At 35.6% G+C, this 15952-nt stretch overlaps 1 protein-coding gene across 5 annotated transcripts in view; it reads right to left on the bottom strand.

The window, feature by feature from the left end:
* Atx-1 (Ataxin 1) overlaps positions 1-15952 on the bottom strand; it is a 116213-nt gene that overhangs the window by 43281 nt on the left and 56980 nt on the right. For all 5 annotated transcript variants that reach the window (XM_090407883.1, XM_090407880.1, XM_090407879.1 and 2 more), the window contains one exon: positions 12399-14488. In XM_090407883.1, coding sequence (XP_090264009.1) covers positions 12399-14468 — 2070 coding nt within the window. In that variant the 5' untranslated portion in view covers positions 14469-14488. The remainder of the gene's footprint in view (positions 1-12398; positions 14489-15952) is intronic.

Genomic DNA, 15952 nt, shown 5'->3' with positions numbered 1-15952 from the left:
AATCAAGAATAATGGAGGCAGCTAAAGGAGCAGTTAATATGAGATGTACAATTTTAACGAAAAAAAGAGAAGGACCAATTCATGAAATGGAGAAGCTTTTAATGATATAGATAGATGATCGAATCAACAAGAATCTTCCTCTCAGTTTGTTTATGATTCAAACAAAAACGTGCAACCTATTTGACAATTTAAGGAAACAACAAGATAAGTACGGCGAGCATACGTTTAACGCTAGTAAATGTATGCTCGCCAATCGATAAAACAAAAAGATTTGTTTTATCGATTCAAAAGCCGATTTAACTTGCATAACATACGAATAACAGGAGAAGCTGCTAGTTCCGATTTTGAAACTGCCGAATTTTTCAAGAAAAATCTGAAAGGGATGATAAAAGATGAAGGCTATTTGCTAGAGCAGATTTTTAACATAGACGAAACCAGATGTTCGAGAAAAGAATCCCAGAATGAGCTTACATTCACAGAGAAGCTATCGGTGCCTGGTTTTAAGGAATTTAAAGATATGCTTCTTCTTGGAGGAAATACTGCTGGTTTTAAATTAAAACCATTTCTTGTTTACCATTCACAAAACTCCCAGAGCTTTGAAAAACATTGACATAAGTTGCTGGTTTACTATTGGAGTAATCCTAAGGCTTGGATGACAATTGTTTTATTTGAAGACTGTTTCTTAAATTGTTTTATTCCAGAAGTACGTGCCTACTGTCTTGAAAAAAGCATTCCTTTTAAAATTCTATTGCTGTTTGACAATGCTCCAGGACATTTTCTCAAGCAATAACAGCAATGGACAACGATGCTATAACATTACACGATCTTTGGAAAAATTACGATATTAACCAATGTATCCAAGAACATTGGAACTTCATGGAAGGAAGTATCAGAACAATGTATGCGAGGAATTTGGAAGAAGTTACTACCGCAGGAGACACTCAAAGAGTACAATGGGCATAGTATGTTAGAACAAATTGGTGAAGAAATCGTCGAAATTGCAAGAAAACTGGATCTAGAAATCAATATTACCAATATTAGCAGATCGCGAAGAATGTGAACTGACTTATCAAGACTTGATTTTACAAAATGAAAGAGTTGTAGAAGAAGAAAGGAACAATGAGGAAGATAAAGAAGAGAAATTGTTAAAAAAATTTACTGTAAAAGGATCAGCTGAAGTATTTTCTAAACTAAATCAAGGACTTCAGCTAGTCTAAAATATACATCAAGACACTGATCATTTCGGCAAAGTCAGAAAGCAAATTCGAGATGCATTCTGATGTTATTGCAAAATATATGAAGAAAAAACTCAACAGACAACATTAATCAATTTTCTGATTAAAAAACCTACTCCCAATCGCAAGAAATAACCATATCATCCAAATGAGTGTTTGTTATTCACCTGTTTAATTAAAGACACCATTAATAAGTATTTTGTTAATGTTAACTAATATTTAAAGGAATTTCAAATTAAAGTAAGTGCACCATTTGTGATATGTGTTTATGTATTTTTTTCTTAAATTTTTCTTTCTTAATTTTGTATTTATATGTATATGTGCTAATAAATAATTTATAAATGTTTATGTAAGTTTATACATTTTTAACCGTTTTTTTAAGTTAAATAGAAACCTAATTTATGAAAATATTATAACAGAAATCAAATAAATCGAGAATTAAAAAAAAAAAGTCCTCGACTTACGACGGAGACGTTGGAACTGAACCTCATAAGTCAAGGACCCCTGTATATATATACATACACACCTGTATTATATGTAAAACTTTTTGGACATATCTGCAGAATGGATAAAGTAGAAAGATCAAAATGGTGATTGGTAAAATGGATGGTATCAACGGAAGAGGACAGTTAAGGCAAGAGTGGATAGATGCAGGATTTGAGTCACCTGGAAATGGACAGAGATAAATGACAAAGAATGGTGAAACAAGCATCGAACACCAACAGGCAATGGATCCATGGGCATCAATGACATATTTTCAGAGTACAATCTGCATGTCTTCAAATCTAATGTTTAATAAGTTTCTTCCTTCTCAACTTTCTGTCCATCATGGTATTAATGTCCTACAAGTTGAACAGAATTTTTAGGTCTAATGATTAATATACAGTATCTGCAGCTGTTAAAGTTTATGAAAAGAGTATCCAAAACACAAGTTTTTGCTTGTAATTAAGCTATTGAACTATATCTGACATATATATCGGTTGACCCTATCTTGTAATTTACAATAGTCAAAGAATCTCAAGTATAATTTATTCTCAGGCTTATTACCAATAGATGAATAATTAATTTGTACAACCAGAATGGAACATTAACCATCTTACTATTGATGAAATTAACAAGCAGGGTGCAAACCATTTGCTTTACATAATGACATACTTAAACATTCCCATTTTTGAATAAAAGGACTTTGTTTCATGAAAAACAACATGAATCTGTTGACAAGGATTATATTAGAGTAATCACAGATTTCAAGAATTAAAATGAATCTTCAAATTAAAACAAACAGTGAAAAGGCTAAGTCAATGAAGGATCTAAAGTCTGCCAAAATATCATGAATTAGACTGTCCTATGAGGTCGACAGTTGATTTTACTAGCAGCCCAACTCAACAGAATTAAAAAATTTCTGTCCACTATCAAATTATTCATCTTCCCAGGATTAAGTTTACCCTAAAAGAGAATCACAGCGAGTAGTGTTATTCCTTGATGTTTGTATCCAATACAAAGTTGATAGTTTTTTTCCTATATGAAAAAAAAAAATTTTTCACATTTTTGCATGCAGGTGTATGAGAAACTTTCATTTCTCATAAACCTGCATGCAAAGAATCTTAAATACAATCCTCTCCAACATGTAATCTTAATTATTTTAAAAGGTTATAATATGTGGCTAAAATATTGACTGTTTCTCTCATCATCATCTTCCAAATCAAGATGAAATACACATAATCCCATACGGTTATGTGAAAGATACCTCTGAAAAGACTGAGAATTCTCAGGAAGTTTCTGCTTGCTGCCGGTTTCAAGCCTATGGACAAAATCAATGAATGTTTATTAAGTCTCATGTTCATGCAACTTTTTTCATGTTCGTTAAACTGGCTGTTCAGCTGAGAAGCAAATTGCTGAACGAGGTCAACAGTTAATTATTATTATTATTATTATTATTATTACTATTATTACGGGCAACTCCAGGAGTCATTAGACTCATCGAGGGAGGCCCCAAATCATATTCATCACAACTATCCAACATTCATACAGTATCTATCATACCTCGCCTTAAACTCATTCACTGTCACAGCATCCACCACAGACTCAGGGAACACATTCCACTCATTCACTACTCTAAAAGTAAAGAACCCAGTTCTAACACCTTTACTAACCACACTTTTGCCCAGTTTCCATGGATGTCCCCTAGTCCTTCCACAACCAGCCCTGTTCTCAAAAATATCTTCTGAATTAATTTATAGAAACCCTTCAGTAATTTGAATGTCTCAATCATATCTCCCCTCCTCCGCTTATCAACCAATTTTTGCAACCCACAAATCCTCAACCTGTTCTCTTAAGGTTCATTCCACAGACCTGCTATCATCTTGGTCACTCGCCTCTGGATCCTCTCCACCTCCTCCCCATCAAGAAGAAACCTAAGTGACCAAATCTGGGCACAGTAGTCGAGATGGGGTCTTATCAAGGCTCGATACAGAGGAACAATAACCTGCTTGTCTCTGCTTGTCAACATATTCTTCAGCAACCAAGTGATTTGATGAGCTGATTTGGCCACTTTTGCAATGTGTCCCCTAAATTTCAATTCCTTATCCACCAACACTCCTAAATCTCATGCCTCATCAATTTCCTGGAGCACAGTTCCACCAATGCAGTAAATTGCCGCCAATCTTTTCACCCCAAAATGCATAACCTTACATTTTGCCACATTAAATTGACATCCATTCTCCTTAGCCCAGACCTCCAATCTATCCAAATCATCCTGCAAAATTTTGACGTCATCTGCATTCACTATTGCCCTACCCAACTTCGCATCATCCGCAAACAAATGAACTGTTCCTCTCAGATCCTTTCCTATATCATTAATGAACAAATTAAACAGCAGTGGTCCAAAAACAGATCCTTGTGGCACACCACTAGTCACAGGCCGTCTTGTGGACTCTACTCCTGAGTAAACCACTCTGATATCTCTCCGTCAACCACCCTCCTATCCATCTCACCAACCCTATGTCCATCCCCATATGCTGCAATTTACTGATTAGAATTCCATGTGGTATCCTGTCAAAGGCCTTAGCAAGGTCCAGTAGAATCACTGTAAACCCATTACCCTTATCCAGTTCAGCCATCACTGTGTTATAATATGTGAGCAAGTTACTGAGGCATGACCTACCCTTCACAAAACCATGCTGTCCCCGATACAGTATCCCATTTTCTTCTATCCAATCTTGTATTTTCCTCTTGACTATTTTCTCTAAGACCTTGATAATGATTCCTGTTATGCTGATTGGCCGGTAATTTTCAACAGAGCCTTGAAACCACCTTTGTGCAGCAGAACTATTTTCCCCTCTTTCCACCCCCTTGGGACTGACCCAGACCCGAGGCTCAAATTAAACAAAATGGTCAAGGGCACTGACAATTCTTTAGCCGCTTCACGTACGACACGAGCTGGTATACCATCCAATCCCACAGATGTATTGACATTGAGGTTTTGTAATAGACTATTCACCTCCACTTCATTCACCACTATTCCCGTATAAGCTGTTGGTTCTTTCATTCCTGCAAAGTCACCACCTGGATGATATACTCTTGCAAAGGTGCTCGCTCAGTAATTCCACAATATCGACTGATTCGGTTACCTCCCTACCCTCAGCATTTTTTAAGATCATTCTACCATGAGCATTTTTCCTTTTACTTGCAACATATTGAAAAAACTGTTTGGGATTCTCTTTAGCGTGCATGGCCAATTTTCTTTCGTAATCTGCTTTTGCTTTTCTTACCACCCTTGTTACCATCCTGGCCTGAGCTTTATACTGTTCCTGCACCTGATGGTCGCCTTTCTCCTTAAATTCCCTCAACAATTGTTTCTTTTTTTGCAGCTCAAGCTTAATAGTGTTATTCATCCATTTAACCCCTACTTGATTTATTATTCGGACTCTTGGTATACAGTCAACCATTGCCTCCTGCAAACAGTTCTTAACCACCTCCCATGCATTATCAACATCCAGCCTTTGCAGTTTTACATGCCATGGCACTGAGCCAAGCACACACCTAAGCTTGTCATACTTACCAGCCCGGTAATTCCACATGTACCCTGTCTTAATTGTAAATTCCACTCCTTTAGCCAACTCCCAAGTCATAATTCTCAAGATTATATTTAAATAACTTATAAAACTACTTATAAAAATAAAGACTACATGTAATTGTATAAATCTGTTTGACCTATATATATAGATCATAGAATTTTTTGGAAGAACATACTTTACTTCTTTTTAATAGATTTATTTTTAAAATGTGAATTCCAGTGATTGGTTTTCTGTTTCCATAGTTTTGGAAACAGCAATTTCTAATTGTATCAAACAAGTTTTCAATTTGAAGTGCAGAAATCTAAGGCTCTGTACTATATTGACAGTGCTGTACTGCAGGGAGTGATGGTTGACAGCACTGGTACACCCAGGGAGGGGCCCTGGCTCCCCCCAAAAGAAAAAGGAAAAATACTAGAAAATTTTCCAAAAATCTTTTCCTAATTAAAATTCTTTATTTTTTTATTTATGTTGTGCCGTGTCTTCTATTTCTGTACTACTTATGAATTAGTGGTCACATAAGGGGAATACTCTTGGGAATCACGACCATTGGGAACGCAAGGAGAACGAAGTAGTTCTCGGGTGATACTTTGCCCGAGATCACGGGTATCATGTATTGGCGATCACTGCAGATACTCAGTCATAGGTTGTATGCAATGCGTTGCATGTATTCTCAAATCATCTACTCAACTCGCCCCCCCCCGGATTAAATCTTGAGTACTCGGCTCCCTCCAAGATTAAATCCTGAGTGCGCCACTGGTTGACAGTAGATCGAAGTTTAGAGTTCATATTGCAAGTGTTGCAAAGACTGCAATTTCTAATTTCAAACAAGTTTTCAATTTGGAGTGCAGAAATCTAAGGCTCTGTACTATATTGACAGTGCTGTACTGCAGGGAGTGATGGTTGACAGTAGATTGAAGTTTAGAGTTCATATTGCAAGTGGTGCAAAGACAGCACATCGTAGTACCTCAGACTATTATACTCAGATTTGGTCACCTGGTTTTCAATGTGATGCGGAAACATTGGAGAAAATCCAGAGACGAGTGACTGAAACAATATCAGGACTTTGGAATGCTGACTACGGAGAGAGATTGAAGAAATGTAAATGTGGATTGCGTAGTTTGGTGGATAGGAGGAAAAGAGGTGATATGATAGAGACATTTAAGTTATTGAGAAGATTTTATCAGATTAATCCAGATGGGATTATAAAAAGAGTAGAAGGGAAGAACCAGAAGCCATCCCTGGAAGTTATTGTAAGAATGTGATGAAGTGGGGGTGTGAAAAGTAGTTTGATATGAAGAACTGTCAGTAAATGGAACACATTACCAGAATATGTTGTTAATGGCGTGTTAAGGATTTTAGGATTTGGCATCATAAATATGTTATTAGTTGAATGAACTTCCCTAGATGAGTCTACTGGCTCCATGGAGAGTGTAATAATAATAATAACAATCCCATATTCCTAATATTGTGTAGTTTTCAATTAATATACACATACCTATTAAAAAGGCACATGATTCCAATTATAATCAATTTGAATTTTTCCAACGTTCTCTTAACTTTAGATTCGTAATGCTTTCAGATAGTCAAAATATATATGTAGTTAATTTCTGAATTATGTAACAACTTATGTTTAAATAACATGCCAGGATTTACTACATACCTATTAAAAGGCAGCATGAAGCAGTGTCATGTCATTTAATGGTAAGTTTGTGGTGTACAGGAAGCCATCAACAAATATCTGAAGGGAATGATATCTGATGTGATTCAGTTTGGAAAATAAATCAAGCAAGAATGAAAAAATAAGTAAAATAATCAAATTAAAGAAAATACTGAAGAAGAAATTTCAGATAAAAGAATTATTTCCACTTGTGAACAGTACAAAAATGCTAACAGGAAGAGAAAGGTAAAATCAAATTCTGAATTATTTAGCAGGAACAGAAATGGAGGGATATAGAATTTTATTTTCCACCAGGAGATAAAAAGAGTATGTTACTGATTGCAAAGAAATTGTACTTTAATGAAATTATCAAGAAATATTTTGTCCTGAAATTCATTATGCATCATTAATGTTGGGGGGGGGGGGGGGGGAGTAAAAGAGCAGTGCGATAGAAGGAGTATACCAAATATGAGAAATAATCATTTTTGATATTTGTAGTTATCTGGCATGATGACTTCCAACATACAGTACTGATGTTATGAATCAACCAGATGTATTTATTTTGTGCTCTGTCTCTTTGACCTGCTTATTTGTTCCGCATAGATGACATACTGTTAATTTCAGTATGAAATATTTGTTGTTAATTTCAGTAATATTAAGCCCTGTGTCTAACATATTTTAATCTTGATTAATGTATCACAAGTACTAAAAGAAAGCTAGCTATGAGTATATGAGTAGAAATGGAAAATGGCAGTTCATGTGATGGCTTTTATTTTATCTTCTTTTTTTTTTTTTATGTGACTCCCACCCATGAAAGGTTATAAATCTACAGTACATTAGTACCATATGTAGGCTAAATATATTTTGTAATTGTATTTTTAATTTTATTTATTTTTTTACATTATCCAGAACCCTTTTTTTTAATCCGATTTAGACTTCTAATAAGTGGGAGTTATGAAATTCATACAAAAACATCATAACAGGATTCCTGTAGGTTTTCCATGCAGGAACTATATATATATATAATTTTTTTTTTTTTTTTTTTCCCTCTCAACACCTAACCTACAACCAAACATAAGATTCCTAGGACTTTGGGCTTTTAAGTCTAATCAATTACCGTTTCCTTTGTGCTGCCTATGGGAAAATTGGTCTAGCAGTATATATAAAAATAGAATGTTGTTATAGTCTGGGAATTGAGAGAGCAATAATTGTGAGATGTTTAGATATAATGGATGAACAAGTGAAGGAGAAGGGAGAGATGATTCTAATGGGGTTATAATTATAGGAATGTAGAGCAGAAGAATAAGATAACATGTGTATGGAAATGAGAATTTCTACAATTTCTGAGGTATAACCTTAGGTAGTACATGACAGAAGAAACAAACAGTGTTTCAGTGCTGAATTTGGTGAAAGAATCATAGGATGTAGTTGTGAATGAAGTAACACACTGCTGCCAGTTAGTAAAATTGATCATGAGGTTCTGACAGGATGTAATCAACCAACCAAGTGAAAAGGTTATGGTCAAGAAGTAACACATGTGGAACTATAAGGCATGTGATTAATGGGAAACTCCACTGCCAGGTAATATCAATAAATGTCAAGTAACTTAAGATACGGGAAACTGTGATTCTAACACCTAACCTACAACCAAGCATAAGATTCATAGGACATTTAAGCCAATTTCCATTTTCTTTATGCTGCCTATCAGAAAATTGGTCTAGTAAGACAGTCGCATAAAAAGTAATAATAATAATACAGGCATGGTTGCTTGCACATTGCAATTTTTTTATTGCATACCTGAGAGTGTTGCTGCAACAGAGACAAAATATTGGAGTCATTAACCTTTCAAGTCGATGTGAGCATTAATGGAAGCTTCCTCTATATATCCTGTAAAGAGGAAGGTTATTCTGATATGGGATGTCCTGCTCCGTCTTAATCTTTATTTACTTTTTTTAAATCTCTTTTTATCCTAACATCTTTGACAAGCTTAAAAAAAAAGGTGGATTTTCTCACTCTCATAGCCTACCTATGGTCTTTTGTTTATTTGTATCTTTTAGACTTTTTTTTTTTTTTACAAAAAATGTCTAAAATCTACACATTTATATATATATATATATATATATATATAAATGTTTCAATCTTAATTGTTAAAGTAAAACAATCTTAAGTAAAACAATCTTAATTGTTTTACTTTGTTTTTTTTTTGTATGCGCTTCACTGCTACATCAGGTAGTTGGGACATGCTTGTATTTTTGACAAAGTTGGGGTAGAGAGCTTAATAACCCAGTTAAGATACCCTGTTTTAACAGATGCTAGAAGCTTAGATGTGTTCAAAAGTAAGGATGATAGTCCTAGTCTAAATAAGATTATCATCGCTATGTATAGGATGTGCAATATAGCTGTCATCATCCCACAGTCTTTAAATTCTGAATCTTGATGTTGTTTTCCAAACAACATCAAGATTGTAATGGGATAGGACTGATCAGAACAGTTTTGTTTTATAGCATATTACTGTAACTGGTAATCTACCTATGGTCTGCTGCTTGAAGCAGTTCTCAGAGTTGCTGACACAGGTATTTCTATAATCATGTCACCAAAACATTGTTTTGTTTATCTTTTAACTGTTTTTGAGGAATTTTCCCAGTCCTTCTAAATCTTTTTGAATAAAGAAAGGTAATACCTTACTTAATGAACAATAGTATATATTCTGCACGTCTGTTTTTGTTAATATATGAAGTTTCTGTATTTGGTTGGGTCTTGTGATTGCCTCTGTTATATATGTGGATAAAGGATTCATGCTCTATCAGTTTAAATTCACCATCCTATTCCCATTCCTCACACAGCCACATATGAATGAACATCCACTCTCCAATAAGCAATAAATGGTCATGGAAATGAAATACCAAGATTATTATTATTACTACTACTACTGACACCTCCAGGGAGTCCAAAGACTCATCAAGGGAGGGCACCTACTCTACAGCTAGGCCAAATCTCCAACAAGCAGGGTGGTGGTAGTAGTGTAGTCTTACAAAATAAACTTATCTTTCATCTAAAGGCATTCACAAACATACATGTCACAATCTGCTGGTTAGAGAGGAGAGATACTTGAAGTGAGTCTGTGAGATAGATAATCAATTAGCACTACTTTCTTCCAAACAACATCAAGGATTTTTAGTAAGAGATTTCTTGGGCCCCATCTCCAGTCAGAACTGTTTTAGAGTGTTAGATGGATTTGTATAGATTTAATAGTTCTTGCATTGGCAGAGAAAGAGAAAAGCAGACCACAGGCCAAAAGTATGCAGAGGAGACCTCTCTGTCATGAGAGAAAAGGACAGGATCACAAACTTGCTAAACCTTACTGGAGCTCTCAAGATTACTCCAGATGTTACATTACCACTGTTCCCAGATGTGGATAAAGTCCTGCCTGGGAAATGGCCTTTGCTCTACTTAAGGAGAGGAGCAGTGAAGCATACAGACAAAAAATGTTAAAAATGAAAAATAAAAAGTAGATTTCAATTTACTTTTTCTTCCTATTTTTTGGAATTCAAACTCAAATCTTTGCAACTAAAGGACATTGTCAAACTGACTGAGCTATGGACGTACTGTTAAAGAGAAGCTGGTTCACTGGGCAGCTGCAACAGCATCTAAAGCACTTCTAGAAAACACAGTGTTGTTTTGAAGATTTTTTTAATGCAAATTGTGCCAAGTTGAAACTTATTATACATTTACCATGGGTAGGTAATCTGGGATTCATACTCTAAAGACCAAACATGAAACTTTTCAAGTTACTTCAGGCCAAATCTCCAACAAGCAGAGTAGTGGTAGTAGTGCGGTCTTACAAAATAAACTTATCTTTCATCTAAAGATATTCACAAACATACATGTCACAATCTGCTGGTTAGAGAGGAGAGATACTTGAAGTGAGTCTGTTAGATGGATAATCAATTAACACTACTTTTTTCCAAACAATATCAAGGATTTTTAGTAAGAGATTTCTGGTGCACATCTCCAGTGAGAGAACTGTTTTAAGAGTGGTAGATGGATTTGTATAGATTTAATAGTTCTTGCAGTGGCGGCTCATACATAAGCACTGCAGCACCCCCAAGGAAAAAATTAAATTTTTTCCTTGGGGGTGCAGCTTATGTTTTGACATTGATTGAATAGTTAATTGGAATTGTTTGATTAACGCTTTAGATTATGAAACAAATGTATTGCGATCTAATGCCGATATTTGTTCGCGCTTGTCATTGCACATTACGTCATTAGATACACTGCCGCTTGGGTAGTGTATCATATGCTTGATCGTGTTATTTCTGTGAGTGTTCGTGGTGAACTATTTTTTGCAAATCTTATTTTATTTTGTTAAAATAACATATATTATTTATTTATTATAGATACAAGGCTGAATTATGATGAGTGTCACTGTTGAAAATATGTAAAGAATTATATATTTTCAATTATTGTTACACAAAACAAATACACTGTGATCTAACGTCATTGTGCTTGTCATTGCTATTGATACAAAACTTTTATTAGTGGTGTTTTTTTGTGGTGAGGATGAAATATTTTTAATAAAGCAATTTTTTAATATGCACATTTATTTATTAATAAATTCATTACTGATTAAGAAAATAATGTTGTTGTTTTTTTTTTTTGTATATGCAGTACCCCCACTTAAAATTTTCACCAGCCACCACTGATTGGCAGAGAAAGAGAGGAAAGCAGACCACAGGCCAAAAGTATGCAGAGGAGACCTCTCATCATGAGAGAAAAGGATGGGATCACAAACTTGCCTAAACCTTTCTGGAGCTCTCATATTTAGAGACAGGAGTGATGTAGACAAGATCTGCTGTGGATCAATAACAGGAGATTCCATACAGGGGACTGCTAATTATTAGGAGATTTCAAGAGGGTGTAGAGAAATTTACTTTACTCTCCTGCATATGGGCAAAATACCATATGCAGGAGAGTGAAGATGGTATATAATGGGTGTAAATATTATGCATCAAAAACACTCAAATGCTTAATTTATTATTACCTACCTCATTAAGAAACCATTTCTCATTCTACTATGTGTTGTCAATACCTGAAACAAACTCATCAAACTCAAAAAAAGTAAAGCTTTTTTTTTTTCTAATAATGTTCCTTGGTAACATAACTTAAAGTTCTATATTGACTTCTCTTTCAGAATAAATATTTAGAACAAAAACACATTTGTTGATGTTGATTTAAAGTTACCAACAGATTTTTAAACAAGACTCTCAATCATTCTTATATTGGTAAGTTGTAGTTTTCCAGTAGGAATTTTGTATGCAAGATTTTATTTAGACAACCATAAAGTTATAATATACTGAGCAGAAAGAATTTATGATATAAAAAGGTATTAAATATAATCAACTTAATATAAGAAAAAACAACGATACACACCTGCACTTCCTGTTGCCCAACAGAAAATCCTAAGCTTACTGAATTAGATGCCATTTTTTCAATTTTAACCACAATGCTGGAATCAATTTGTAAATCAGGACTAAGTGATGCACTCTCAATAAAATCCTCGGTTGTAAGATGTTCTACTTGTTTTAACTGTCCATTTGCTAACTGAATAATGGAACCCTTCATAAAATACACAGGATATTGTAAGAGGGGAGGAGCATTTGTCGGTGCAGAATTAGTTGGCTGTGCTACAAAGGATGGTGGTGAAGGTGATACTTCAGGATTAGAAACTGAAGGACAAGATGTATGCATTTGCACAGCAGTCAGAGATGGTGAGAGCTGCCTAACATGTTCTCTATATATTGGAGTAGATGATGAGTAAGACCTATGAGGAACTGGATTAGCAAGGCGTGGCTGCTTAGGTGATGGTTGTTGTTCTCTGTGTCCATGAATAGGTGGGGCTGAAAGAGGTGCATCAGCAATAACTGAAGCAGGAGGCTCAATAATGCTTATACTTGGTGGTCGTAAGATACGATGTTTTAGACTGCCTTCTTTTCCAGTAGGAATTTTGTATGCAGGATGTGGTAGTCCTTGTTGAAGATAAGAGGTGGATCTAGAAGATTCTACTTCTCCTAAACCAGGAGAATGTCCTTTACTTAACACTGTGGGTACAAATGTTGTTGGACCACCGCCACTTCCTGCAATCTGGATATCAAAAACTGGAGATGCTTTATATGAACGCCGCCTTTCTTCGACACTAATCTGAGAAGGAGAATGCTGATGTATACTAGAATGACATTTATCTGAATCTTGTAAAGAAGGAACAATACACGAGGATTCCTCAGGAGATCTAGATGAAGTCTGAGTTCTCTGCTGGGCTGGAGTGCAGGGACGTGGAGATGAGTAAGTTGGTGATGGAGGACCTGCTGTGCGACTTGAGAGTGGACTTGGTGCTGATGCCTTTGATGGCATATATCCTGGTGACCGAGGTAGCTGAGGCTGAAGGTGAGATGCACTTACAGGCTGTGTATGACTACCCATACTAGCTAGCACTGCAGAAAATGATTCAATTTGATGGTACTGTCGTGGTACCAGTGGTGAAGTAGCTCTTGGTGTTGAAGTTGATGGAGGTGGTGGTGCTGATGCTGGATTAGAATGATATGAAGGCCCATAATGTCCTGGGTATAAACCAGTAAATGGTGGAACCCGTGAAGCTTGGCTATAGAAAAGAGAGAGATTGGTCCCACTGAGAGATGAAGTTGTGTGAAGTGAAGAGTGGGGACTGTGATACTGTGGATTATAGAGACGTTGACTACTTATATCTCCTGGAGTGGCAACAGATACTGGAGGACGAAACAGACTTCCTGAGCTGGAATGAAGCAATGTTGGTGGCATAGGATCAGGAGGATGAGCTAATGGAGGACCAGCAGTTGGAGGTGATAAGTGAGTCACCCTTCCATGAGTAGGTGAAGTTGGTGATCTACCCTGGGATGGAGCTCCTCGGCTACCAGCTGTTGCCACATCAGCTAACCAGTTAAGATGTTCTGCACTAGGATTACTACTGCCTGTCATAGCTGATTTTTTTGGACCATTCATCTGCACCCCTAACAACCCACATGAGAGATTGTTATTATTAGAGGAACTGCAAGAACCAACAGTTTGAACTCCAGATGGAGCAATTGTATGAATATCACTTTCTTTACCACCAATTCCTAAAGGAAGTGGTGATGTGTGGGAAAATCTACAGTTGGTGTTTTCTTCAAGATTATTTGGATATATCTGCTGACAATCTGTAACAGCTTTGCTATTTTCAGATTTAGTGTCACTAGTATTAGTAGTTTTTCCTTTTGGCAAAGAAACCTCTTTTGTGGCACTTCTTTCAGGAGTTGTTTCTTTTTGGGAGACTGAGGAAGTTAACCATGGATGTAACCTATAGGAATGATCTGACGATGGTAAATATAAAGGATGAAGAGACAGAGATGTGTCCCCAAGCCCAGTGTCAGCTGCTAATGGCCTTGGTCTACATATAGGTGTTTGATAAGCAGGCTGATTCAATGAAAGCATAGAGCTGGCACTTGAGGAACCTATAATCAATAATAAGTTATTTAATTTACATAAAGAAAATAATCACTTATTATATATATATATATATATTGCATGTTATTTATTACTGAAATATATTATGACATACTAAAACCTTTCTGCAGGACTATGAACAGTCAGGTATAAATTATTTCGACATTTGGTTGGGCGGTGGATGGCATTGGTGTAGTTGTGGTTCGTTGTAGTTGGTGGATTGAGTGTTGGAGACGGAGAGCTGTAGAGTAAGAGTAGCCCTCCCTCGATGAGTCCTTGGAGGTGTCACGTAATAATAATTTATCTATAAACCGCCTATTAACAGATGTGAAATTTTAAGTACATACAAGTGCAGTAACAAACCGATTAAATACATTTTAAATTTCTTTAAGAATCTTCATTCATCAGAGTTCTAATGGATCAGATGTGTAGAAAGGGCTTAACGAGAAATATTAATACTGTTTTAATCCTTTACCCAAACATGCATAAACCAAATTTGGTGGCATAAAAAAGTCAAAACTAGTCTGGTAGTGATCTTTTCCATAATGCATAGCAATATATACATGTCACACTTTGCATTGCTGCCCTAGTTGGCTGGGTAGATAGCATCTCCACTCTCCAATAAATAGATTGTGCACTCGAATGCCACCTCAGACATGCATTTTTGTGAATGTCTTTAAGTGAAAATTTAATTTCATCACTTGGTGTGAAATTACTGGCTTGCTTATTGGAGGCTTGCAGTGGCTTGAAAAAGTTCCATGTTTGGTCTCCAGAGCAAATTTTCAGATTATTTAAAAAATAAATACATTAAAAAATATATAATCAGAAAAAAAAAAAAACTTCCTTAGCTCTCCCATAGTACCAATGTTCAATAGCTTTTGATGGGAATCACATAAAATAAAACTTATGGAAAACTAGAGCGATTTAATGTGAAGTCTTCTGTTTACATATAAAATAGCCCAGTCATAAAGATACTTCATGTTCAAACTTCCTTCTTCACACTTAGGTGAAGAACTGAAACAAGATTATAGGGTAAAGGATTAAAGCAAGATTATAATATTCTGTATAACTGTCTAGTATAATTTAAAGGGCTTAGGTGTAGGCAACTAATCATGATGCCTTTTTTTTATTCCCCCAATATCATTTTAAAAAGGTGAAGTCGATACCATTTTTTATAATGGTAGTGACTTGTATCACACAAGTAAAAAAAGAATATGATAACTTAGCTGCTCATATTTCACTGGATTTCAACAGCACACAAAACATAATAATCAAATAACTATGGAAATAATTCAAAAATGTAAAGGACAACAAAAAAAAAAAAAAAATTAACAGCAGTTGGAGGTGATACACATCATCTAGAACTGGATACAAGGATGTGTATGGTCATCAGACTAAAGACAGTCTTAAAATGACCAGCTTCCGATTGTGTAAAATAATGTGGCCAAGAATCTCACAAATAGCTGTGACTC

The sequence above is a fragment of the Typopeltis vanoorti genome, chromosome 18 (assembly GCF_054136105.1).
Source record: "Typopeltis vanoorti isolate ZY-2024b chromosome 18, IOZ_Tvanoo_1.0, whole genome shotgun sequence".
In the NCBI taxonomy this organism is placed as follows: Eukaryota; Metazoa; Arthropoda; class Arachnida; order Uropygi; family Thelyphonidae; genus Typopeltis; species Typopeltis vanoorti.
This window is presented reverse-complemented; position numbering and strand designations above follow the sequence as displayed.